Genomic DNA, 12,034 nt, shown 5'->3' on the forward strand with positions numbered 1-12,034 from the left:
TGAGAAGCATTTTTCTTTCCTTGCCATTCCAAAGTGTGAACATCTCTATGGCATGCAAGTCGGAATAGACAACGCCTGACACCTTGAAAAGGGAACCATGGTGCTAAGCAAACCGTACTGCCTTTTGTACCACTGGCGGGAAAGAATCCAAAACACATTCGGACCAAACTATTTCCAAATTCAAATCATACGGGTTTAACATGCGGCCTTCAGGAAGTTTAGGATGGCACTGAATCAGAAAGAATGTTCATCAGAGTTCAAGGCAAGAAATGGTCAATTACTTCTCTTTGAAAATGGCTTGGAGCATCACAACGCCATGTCACCAGGAATCACAGAATTACACACACGAATTCAAAATACAGAGAAGGTATTACTTCCAAATGAATTAACAACCTTCGGATAATGTAATTTTCCATAGATGGCGTTTGCCATCTTGATGTTGCAAGGTTTCACAAGGTGCTATAATTAAAAGGGGTGGATCTTCAAAGTGGATTACATTGGGGTGGCTCCTAAGGGCTGTATTCCCTGTGGCCAAGCTTCCATGGGCAGGACAAAAATGAAAGTGAGTGTGGGTAGAGCATATTGGTGGGGAGGGACCCACAATACACAAACACACGCACACACTAGCATTCCCCTGCCCCTTGCCAAAGTTAGATATGAAAAGCCCCCCATTAGAGCCAACTGGACCTCCATGAAAATGCCCCATGTTGCATTTAGGCTTGAAAATCTCCTACTGATAGTGTGCAGAGGCAAGGAGGAAACACAGTGGTTATGACGGAGAGCTTCCATGGGTTGAATTAACCCACAGGCTAGATCCCCACACAAAGTTTAGGGCAGCCAAAAAACTGAGCTTTGTGCCAGTAAGAAACTGTCTGATGACAAAATGTGAGTGTCATCTGGGAATTAGCCAAATTCAGGTGCCAGCTATTAGCTTGAGGACTATGGTGTATGGCTTTTGTGCCTAGCAAAGGGGAAAGGTAATGTTCAAACCTTTGTGAGGTGGTTTGCAGATTGTCTGGGGAAAGAAGTTAAAATGAGGAGAGCTTCTGTTTCACTGACCAACGCAACTGGCAAAAATAAACTGTGTGAACAAACTGAAATGCTCACGTTTCCACCTTGACAAGGCCTTCCAGGAGAATAACCTATAAGCCTATGAGAGGTATCCCAATTACCGTATTTTTCGCTCTATAAGATGCACCGGACCACAAGACGCACCTAGTTTTTGGAGGAGGAAAACAAGAAAAAAAATATTCTGAATTTCAGAAGCCAAAACAGCAAGAGTGATCGCTGCGCAGTGAAAGCAGCAATCCCTCGTTGTTCTGGCTTCTGGGATAGCTGTGCAGCCTGCATTCGCTCCATAAGACGCACACACATTTCCCCTTACTTTTTAGGAGGGAAAAAGTGAGTCTTATAGAGCAAAAAATAAGGTAACTTCATCCATCAGTGCAAGGATTTCTGCTTGTGCAACAGAACTCCCCTACCCAGTGTTCTCCCTCTGTGTACTCCCTGAATCTGCCTGGGGGCTCCCCAGAGTCAGGAATGAAGATTTAGGGAGGGGGTGGGAAGAAGTTCCACAGCGCAAGCTGAAATCCTTGTGCTAATGGAACAAATTAGTTGGATACCGCCAACAGTCTCTCTGTGTTCTCACGGCAGACATGACAGAGTCACAAAAGAGGACAGACATCATTCTTAAATGCGATCCTATGCATCCTTAACTGGGATTGTTAAATTCAGGGAGACTCTGTTCCGCATAAGCTTGCATAGGATGAGCGAAGGAGGATCTTTGAAACATTTCCCTATAATCCTTTAGATGAGTTCAGTCAAAGAAAGGCTGCTGATATCGCATTTTTCTTTGGTTATCATCAGAGCTCACCTTACAGCTTTCTGAAGGGGCCAGAAGCAAAAGCTGCGTGCTGATGTCATTCCCCGGCTTGCTGGAAATACTGCTGCCGCTGTTCTTCAAGTATTCTGACTAGCAAATATACTTACCATTTTTTTGGCGTGTTCTTCACACAGGGGGGTCTGGTGCGTAATGTCAAAAACTGGCACAGAGCATTGCTGTCCGTCTGCAAACTTGGCTGTGCAGCTTGAGAAAAGCTGCTGGGACCGGTTCAAGAGGATATCTGGGTTTCTCTGTAGTCAGGAATAACACACAAAGGAGGGGCAGGAGACTGCATGATTTACACAGAGAGAGTAAGACACCAAACCTTGAATTCTATTCCCAACTAATATCTCACTTTGGAGCAATTCCTTAAATGTCATCCATCCTGCAGCTACAGAAGATGCGAAGTCAACAGTTAAAAGCAAAAAAACCAACACACACACACAAAAACCTGCCATCAAGCAGAATTACTAATGATTTTATAATTTATTAAGATGGGTTTATGGAAGCAGCTATTTTGCTAATGAGTTTGTGTGTCTTGTTTCCTGGAGATTCTTAATCAATACTGTGATTTTTGGGACAATGCAATCAATAGATTTGCTTTCTAACCAATGAGAATCCATACACAAATATTAAAAAGAGGATTTCTGTCATCCACATATGAGAGCACATAAAAATTGTAAATTTCTTCCTGCCTTTTTGACAGATGACGCACAGAAGTCAATACAGTGAATCCCGATTCAAAATTATTTTGTTCAGAAGAGATATATAAACTCAATGCGTTTTTAGTCTCTTTCTCATCTATTCCTAGAATCATAGAATCATAGAGTTGGAAGAGACCACAAGGGCCATCGAGTCCAACCCCCTGCCAAGCAGGAAACACCATCAGAGCACTCCTGACATATGGTTGTCAAGCCTCTGCTTCAAGACCTCCAAAGAAGGAGACTCCACCACACTCCTTGGCAGCAAATTCCACTGTCGAACAGCTCTTACTGTCAGGAAGTTCTTCCTAAATCAGCAGTAGGCATGTTCCTTCATCATGCAAGTTTACATGATGCAATTTCCTGAGATACCCACTTCACTTGTTTTCTCCCTGTGTTTATTCACCACCATGGTTCCCGCCATTGAGGGACACGCTCAACTTTCTGCTTAAGGCAACCTTTCTCAACCTTGGGTCCCCAGATGTTGTTAGACTACAACTCCCATCATACCTAGCTAGCAGTTGTAGCCCAATAACATCTGTAGACCCAAGGTTGAGAAAGGCTGACTTGAGGCATTGGTGAGGCACCTACAGCCTTACACTGTTGAAATTCTAGAATGGCCAGTGTTCAGGGATGGTGGCCACTGTAGTCCAGCAGAAGCTACAAGGTTCCTAGTTCTCCTTCAACTCTTTAAGAAGCAGTCACAGCCCAAGTCACTCACACAGGGCAGGAGTGGGGAGAGTGGAGAACAAGGCTGAGCTTTCGGCCCTACCTCTGATACTGCAAATTTTTCTTTCAACGGCTGCCTGCAACTTTGTGATGAGGAAGACCAATGCACAAGTCCCTGCTTCCACGTAGGAGCTCTGCATGTTCTGGTCAGCAGCACAATCAGGTGTCCTGAACATGGAGAAACCTCTACTCACCATGAACAGAAACTTCTGCATTGTTTTTTCTTCTCACACAACCAAGCGCAACACTTGGCTACTGGGAGAAAGAAGATACAATGTCGGGTGTGGAACTAAAGGCATGGCTTTATGAGAGCAACGCCTGAATGGAGCCAATGCGAACAAGGGAATGATCATTATTGCAGGTATACAGGGAGCATCATAACTTGGGACTCCTTAGTGGGATAAACACGGGGCAGTGATTTAGGAGAGACGCACTGGTGAATTATCTCTATGGCAGCTCAAGCAAGGGCCTACGCTGCCTCCTTGTGGCAGTGCTGGCTCATTACAAATGGAGCTTCCTGCCTGTGAGCTCAGTGGCCTTGTGTGGTGTCCAATCCCACAGAGACTGCAAGATAAGATATGTCAGTGGACTAACTCACATAACTCGCCAACTCCAGTCTGCAAACAGCCATACCAAGACCAGCACTTGAAAGCATAGTCAATATTCTGCATGGCACTTTTCTTTCAAACGCTCTGCGCTTGTCGTATCTACAAAAGTCCTTTCATTGATCCCTTTATAATTCTCAGTTCTTCCTCGATGCCTTAGAGGAACCTTAAAATTAAGGCTAAAGTTGCAATTAGGAAGGGGCAGTGGGGAAAGCTGCAAGAGATTTAAGTGAATTTTGAAGTTGAGGGAGGAGTGGGAAAGAGAAAACTCATTACAATTCCGAGCTTGCAGCATTTGGAAACTTTCCTTTCTTTGCTCCTGCAATTTCACATAATCGTGCTCATTGTAAGGGCTTCTAACATAAGGACTTTCATTTTCCCTGATCTCTGCCTCTTCTGTCGATACTGCAGAATTATAGGTCTTTCATCTCTTATTCATTCTAGGTCATTGTACTACCTCACAGTGCAGATTTCACACCCTGCTGAAACCTTTATAGCAATTTAAGCTATAAGATAATTCAGACTTTCTGCGGAAACTGACAAACCAACCTCACACAGGGCAATGCCAGGTACATGTGTCCAGTACAGGGACATTTCTAGGAAGCTGTTTGTTCCTCCACCCTGAAGGTGTACCATAGCCCTAACCAAACAATTCTGATCTGATGCCAGTGATTCGAAGTGAGGACAGATTCAAATGCTGGCTAGGCCCCTGGATTCTACCTTTGTTTCAGGGTCTCTCTGCTGCTTCAGAGCTGACACAACTGCACAGGCTTAAGAATGGATTTACCAAGTCTCTCCCATAAGTGGCTAGCTTGAAAAGAAGAACCAGACCAAGAAGCTAGCAGGAGCGCCCCCAGAAATACTCGTTGGAAATGGGAGATGGTCAGAATTAATTACAGTCGTACTTTGGTTGTCGAACACTTTGGTACTCTGACGTTTTGGCTCCCAAACACCATAAAACCCGGAAGTGAGTGTTCCGGGTTACGAACATTTTTCGGAAGCCGGACGTTGGACGTTGGCTTCCGATTTGAGTGCAGGAAGCTCCTGCAGCCAATCGGAAGCTGTGCCTTGGTTTTCGAACCGTTCCGGGAGTCGAACGGACTCCCAGAACGGATTACGTTCAACAACCAAGGTACGACTGAATTACGTTTTTAGCCCACAACAGGAACAGGGAAACAGTGAAAAAGATACGTTGAAAACAATGTTTAGTGAACGGAAGAGCCTTGTTGGTGCATGGTTCACCCTTTGTTGTCCCTCTACATGGTGACACGTCCCTCTGCTTCACTTGGCTTGTGCTGAAACAAAAGGACACCCAAGAAGATTAGCACCAAAAAACGGAGAAGGCTGGGATATAATGTGCATGCTGTACTGCCATGTGTGGGTGGTCCCTCACCTGTTCCGAGTACACGAAGCTCTTTGGAGCTCTCGTATCAGCTGCCCAGCGCACTCCGGCTCTCGGCTGGCTGCCCGCAGCAAAGCTTTCCGGAATGTATGTTGGCATTTCCTCTGGCGAGATTCTGCCCGCTCCAGGCGGCAGAGGTGCTTGTATTTCTGCTGAAAGTAAGTGCAAAGTTGGGAAATGCGGGAGCTCCTGCCGCTGGCGTCAGCGTCATCATCTGGCCTGTGAGATTGTGTGGGGAGGAAAAAGCAGGTAATAAAATGGCTGGCACTCAAAACCCAACATCATCATTCTGCAAACTTGCACTACTGCTATCTTGTCTGTACAGCACAAGTCCCGGGTACCTGAAGAAATGTCAGTTTCTACGTCAACCTCCCTGAGCTCTGCGTTCATTTTTGGGTGGTTTCCCCACACACACATTGGCTGGCAATTAGGCTGCGGCACCCCTTTTATGAAAATATCCCCTCTGACAATCTAGCCGACACTAGAGTCCACGCTAATGTCTTTCTATTTTCTCAGACTCCTACTATTTGAAAAGTTTTACAGTCTGATTTTATTGCTGCTTCTGCCCTTCATGATTTGACTAGGGTGTTTTACTGAATTTGTCATTGATTTTGGCTTGGATCCGGAGTTGTCCCTCCATATATGGAAGGGCTCAGCTCCCCCTTTCCCCTGCAGCTTGAGCACCACTTTTCATGCTTTTCCAAAGAGTTTCCCCTCCCTCTGGAGCAAATTCTCAGGGGGAGGGAGTCAAGGGGAAGAAAATTGACTCCCCCTTCCTCACACCAGCAGGAGCATCCTGTAAGCAAAGTTCTGCGGATGGGAGAATAGGATCTAAGCACTTATATTTTTTTATTGTCACTATAAAATTGTAATTGTTGTAAATATACCTTGAGAATTACAGAACTGATGGGAAATATAGAAAATAAATGAAATAGCACCCCCACCCACTATGAACAAACTGTTGTTGTGGTGCAATGGCCATACTAGTGAAATACCACAAGTTGTGATACCATGCAACACAACAGTTCTTGTGACCAATCCTCTGTTTCTTTGCCATGGCAGTTGCTCCTAGGAATGGACTATAAAGTGATGCTTTTGAGATAGGAAAAGCAAACACCTCCACCGAGGGCAAGATCACTGATCAAGTTTTGTTATTCTGATTCCGGCCTCTGTTTCTACGTTATACATATCTGTTTTTCAGGTTCAACAGACAAAGTTCACCAGCTATTTCTAAAATGTTTGGAGTAAAAATTCAGTGCACGAATGGACTTCCTCTTTTGCCACGGGACTTCACCACCCTCTCATCTCACCTGCAACCCACTGTGTACCCCCATAACCTGCGCCAGAGGGCCCCCAGTGCTCCAGAGAAGATTTTGGAGGGTGTTCAGGGGAGGACGGTGAAGTCAAGTGGCACAAGTAGACCTCCATTCTGCTTACAGACAGAAAGCTTTGGGGATACAAACCCAAGTCTCTCTGAATACCCTCTTTCACTGTACCTACCCTCACCTACAGGTTAACAGTTTAAAAAACAGCCTGATCTCTGTATTATTTCATATTCTGCACTTAATTACTCAGTCTTCTGTTCTGAGTTGTATGCACTTACTCATTCCTGTCATATCTGAGGGCTTCCCGAATAGACCATGCAACCTGGTATGGCGAGGTTTGTTCCAGTTCTTCCAATTCTTCTCCACTGTCTTCAGACCAGTCCAACCCTGGAAAAGCATGGAAGGAAGCGAACAAACAAAGTAGTCAAATAAAAAGCACTGTTGTGATAGCACAACAGAGGGCCTCATCATAAACGGGAACCTCATTATAAGTGCATGAATTAGAACAAAAAGAGAGAAGATGTACCACGCCTATGGAAGTTTCCCAAACAGCTGCCATCTCACCCCACCCCATCAAGGCTATATGGCCACATGTAGGGTTGTTTTTCCCACATATGCCTAAATGGCTGTCACATGGAAGACGTAGCAAGCTTGTTTTCTCCTGCTCTGGAGGGTAGGACCCATGGATTCAAGTTACAAGAAAGGAGATTCCAACTAAGTACCAGGAAGAACTTTCTGGCAGTAAGAGCTGTTCAACAGTGGAGTGGTCTCCCTCGGGAGGTTGTGGACTCTCCTTGCTTGGAGGTTTATATGCAGGGGTTGAATGGACATCTGTCTTGGATGCTTTAGTTGAGATTCCAGCATCGCAGGGGGTTGGACTAGATGAGCCTTGTGGTCCCTTCCAACCCTATGATTCTTAATCACCACTGCCCCTTCTTCCCCTGGCACTAAGTCCTGGTCTTCTGGGGTCAGGCTTACTAGCACAGACATACTCAGCCACTGTGGGGCATGGGCATCAGAGGTCCACATCTGAGGTGGAAAAGAGTAATGTGCTCTAGGCTAATTTCTGGCCATAGGTCAGTGAACAGCAAAGCATATGAAGATAATCTGGATGGAGGGGTCCGTATAAGGAAGAAGGTAAAGGTAAAGGTACCCCTGCCCGTATGGGCCAGTCTTGACAGACTCTGGGGTTGTGCGCCCATCTCACTTAAGAGGCCAGGGGCCAGCGCTGTCCGGAGACACTTCCGGGTCACGTGGCCAGCGTGACATCGCTGCTCTGGCGAGCCAGAGCCGCACACGGAAACGCCGTTTACCTTCCCGCTGGTAAGCGGTCCCTATTTATCTATTTGCACCCGGAGGTGCTTTCGAACTGCTAGGTTGGCAGGCGCTGGGACCGAGCAGCGGGAGCGCACCCCGCCGCAGGGATTCGAACCGCCGACCTTTCGATCGGCAAGCCCTAGGCGCTGAGGCTTTAACCCACAGCGCCACAACACATTATTGCTTCATCGTTTTTTGTCAGTTAGGTAAAGGGACCCCTGACTGTTAGGTCCAGTCGCAGACGACTCTGGGGTTGCGGCGCTCATCTCGCTTTACTGGCTGAGGGAGCCAGCATACAGCTTCCAGGTCATGTGGCCAGCATGACTAAGCCGCTTCTGGCGAACCAGAGCAGCGCACGGAAATGCCATTTACCTTCCCACCAGAATGGTACCTATTTATCGACTTGCACTTTGACATGCTTTCGAACTGCTAGGTTGGCAGGAGCAGGAACCGAGCAACGGGAGGTCACCCCCTCGCGGGGATTCGAACCGCCAACCTTCTGATCGGCAAGCCCTAGGCTCTGTGGTTTAGACCAATTATATATCCATAATTATAGGGACACAGGTGGCGCTGTGGGTAAAACCTCAGCGCCTAGGACTTGCCAATCGTCAGGTCAGCGGTTCAAATCCCCGCGGCGAGGTGCGCTCCCGTTGCTCGGTCCCAGCGCCTGCCAACCTAGCAGTTCGAAAGCACCCCCGGGTGCAAGTAGATAAATAGGGACCGCTTACTAGTGGGAAGGTAAACGGTGTTTCCGTGTGCTGTGCTGGCTCGCCAGATGCAGCTTGTCACGCTGGCCACGTGACCCGGAAGTGTCTTCGGACAGCGCTGGCCCCCGGCCTCTTAAGCGAGATGGGCGCGCAACCCCAGAGTCAGACACGACTGGCCCATACGGGCAGGGGTACCTTTACCTTATATCCATAATTGCCGTTACACTTTCTGCTACTTCAGATTGCCTAGCCACCAATGTTTGTACCATAGCAACAATCTGAATATCCTAAATTCCTGGTTTACGTACATGACAAAAGCTAGAACTGGTCCTCTAGACTTACAGCCATGCTCCCTTTTTTGTGTGCTTAGAAGAACTGCCTTGAAAACAAAATGACAAACCATGTGATTTTAGTAGTAGTAACGAGCTGAATTTTACAGGACTTAGCTGTGAGGCAGGATGCAGAAACACCTGCCCATGGCCTAGTTTGCCCTTCTGCATTAAAAAGCACACACTCACAAGGATACAGTTTACTCAAGTACTTCACTTGCGCACTGTTACCAATCTACAGCAAATTTACTGGACCGAATGATCAAAACGTTCGGGTACCATTAATTCTCCACTTACCTAAATGCGGAAACAGATCAGCATCCAGCTGCTGTTTCTGAGTGCACAGTTTCACCAGTCTCTGTAGCCGGCTCATACAGGATGAGTGCGGAGAGAAGGCTGTGGCTTTCATAAGGATCCTGTCCACCCCGGGCGGGTCTGGGCCAGGAGCCCTAGTAGGGTGCAGGGGAGGCAGCGGTCTTTTGTTAGACAGCTGCCTGGCTTGTGCTATAGTGTACGTGGTGGGAGCCACTCCCTGCACTGGTAGGCTGGTGTTCTGAGGTTGAGGTGACTTGCAGACTAAGCCCTGCTGTAGCCCTGCTGGCTTTAGAGAAGTTGGTAATGGCGAGAGATGGGAGTGCTGCTGCTGCTGCTGCTGCTGCTGCTGCAAAGGTGCAGGAAGAGGGCTAAAGTGCTCTTGGCGAACTTTCAGAATCTCTGTTTCTCTCTGGCGCTGCCGGTTCTGGGCTAATTTGCTCTGCAGCTTCTTCTTCACCGTTGCCCCTTTCTTGAGATCTTCATCTTCCTCGTTGAAAGCAAAGGGGTCTTCCAGTTCTGCTTCCAAGTAGTGGAGAGGAAGCCTGGCACCCGGTGGAGAGAGGGACATCCCGTCTAGTCCATTGGGCATCTTCAAGGCCAGGGGAGGAACTGTCAGGCTGAAGGCCACAGAATCCATCTGGTGCCGAACTTTTACCTCCTCGACGGGGTCATTCTTTTTCTTCCTCTCCTTTTTCGGTAAAAAGCCAAGTACCTGCAGGTGACTGTTGCAGTACCTTTGAGAAGCAAGACCATCAGAATTATTTTCTCCTCGCCAGCTCTTAAGAAACCAGAATTCATGAGAAAGTAGCTTAAATGGCATAAGTATATTTTTTTGTGAGAAACCTCAATGGAGAACGTTTAAATGAATATCTCATAGCCAGTTATAAACTTTCAAATATAAAGATATTATTTGAATTGCATATTACATTAGCTATATTATAACTATAGATACAATGTACTTCCAGTTGAAGTGCACATCAGAACATTTACAGAATTACAGTCTGCATTTCAATGGAGTCCATATATGGAAAAACTGTGACATAAAAGCACAGCAGATATCTTTCAAGGCGATCTCTTTTCTTACCCTAATAAAAATAACTGTGTTAGGTTCTACATGTTTCTGTGAAAAGCTTGCATCCCTAACACTTCAATCTTATGCTTGAAAAGGATGCAAAGCAGAAAATTTATTAGTAGCCCAAGTGATAGAAAATGGTTTAACAAAGAACAAGAGTGGGGGGGTTTTTTTCCTTTGAGAATTATGAAGTCAAAGAGCAAAGAGGGGATATGTTTTTTGGCTTGAGGCAAACAATTTTAAACCTGGAAATATTGGACTTGGGAACAGGAAGACCAGGTTTTAAATCCCCACTCAGCTATGAAACTCACTGGGTGTCTTTGGGCTACCCTCTTTCAGCCTAAGCTTCCACACACAGCTGTTGAGAAGATAAAAAGTGGATAACCTGTACACTCCAGCCAGCCTTGGATGGAAGGTGGGTTGTTGTTATAATAATAATAATAATCTTTATTGTCATTGGCCCCTCTCGGGGACAACGAAAATTACTTGGCTGCTCCATCCACCCAGGTAGGGCACTCCACACAAAATCAGAAAAACTATAAAAACACTAATTAAAACAATACAGTATAATTATCACTGTGGAACACTTAATGGTGAAACACATTACTATTAGGCAGGTATATTAGCTGTGCTGCTTTCAGAACCCACTAAAAACTTTTTTTGGTTAGGCAAGCATGCCCCCAAACATATTTTTAATATGTAATTTTTTTGTGCATATTCCTTGAGAAAAATGCTGATTTTATATATGCTTCAATACATTATATGTCAATTTATTTGTAACATTTTATTTTATTGGTAGTTTAAATATACATTTTATATTGTTTTAAGTACACCACTTGGAGGTTGGGGTCAGTTAAGCGGTATATAAATCTTGTTGAATAAATGAACAGATTTCTCACTGTCTTCACCTCATTTCAATTTTCAGCAGAAGGTGCAATTTAAAGTTCAATATTAAAAACAGCTTAATACTGATGCTAACTGGGGACTTGCAGAATTCAGATTTCCCAATTTCAGAATTTAGGGTTCTGGCTTACAGATATAATTCATTTCTTTAATACTGTGTTTCTTTTGAATCCTTTCAAAATCCTTTGAATCCTTTTGAGTAGGCAGCCCCCACTTCAATCACAAATCTTAAGGAAAAATAACTCTGAAGAGAAAAACACCGTCTTTTTATACACCTCCAGTTATGAATAAGTCCACAGTCTGCTTCTTTAATGTGTTAAACTGATACGCTTATGCTGCTTTCTTCTTGCTGTCCTCCATTTTCCAATGTTGTGACATGATGCTTCACACCTAGTTAACTTCCCTTGCCTTCCCAAAACACGCATGTTAGAAAGTTATACACTTCATCTTGTGAGCCACAACAAAGCATTCCTACTGCCTATCGCATCAGCCGCCCCAGAGAAACTGGCAAATTATGCTAATTCAAAGCCCAAAGTATTCGCTGCTAACTAAAGAATAATCTGAACAGAAAAATATAGTGGGGGGGGGGGACGGACCTGCTTTGGAACAGCATAGGAGGTGGCACATAGGGCTGCTGGATAAAAGAGGAAAGTGAAAATCATTTCCTCCCATTTTATTCATGGGAACCTCCATGGGACCAGAGAGCACTTCCATCACTAGAAGGCCACACCTGGATACAACCCTAGG

General features: G+C 45.5%; 1 protein-coding gene across 2 annotated transcripts in view; it reads right to left on the reverse strand.

The window, feature by feature from the left end:
* Positions 1-12,034, reverse strand: part of INO80D (INO80 complex subunit D) — a 39,467-nt gene that overhangs the window by 11,083 nt on the left and 16,350 nt on the right. For both annotated transcript variants that reach the window (XM_079977042.1, XM_079977041.1), the window contains exons 4-8: positions 9,295-10,046; positions 6,923-7,031; positions 5,311-5,538; positions 5,109-5,212; positions 1,990-2,123 (exon numbers count right to left, since the gene is read on the reverse strand). In XM_079977042.1, the coding sequence (XP_079833168.1) occupies positions 1,990-2,123; positions 5,109-5,212; positions 5,311-5,538; positions 6,923-7,031; positions 9,295-10,046 (1,327 nt within the window). The remainder of the gene's footprint in view (positions 1-1,989; positions 2,124-5,108; positions 5,213-5,310; positions 5,539-6,922; positions 7,032-9,294; positions 10,047-12,034) is intronic.

Source organism: Podarcis cretensis (genome assembly GCF_951804945.1).
Source record: "Podarcis cretensis genome assembly, chromosome: 1".
NCBI lineage: Eukaryota > Metazoa > Chordata > Lepidosauria > Squamata > Lacertidae > Podarcis > Podarcis cretensis.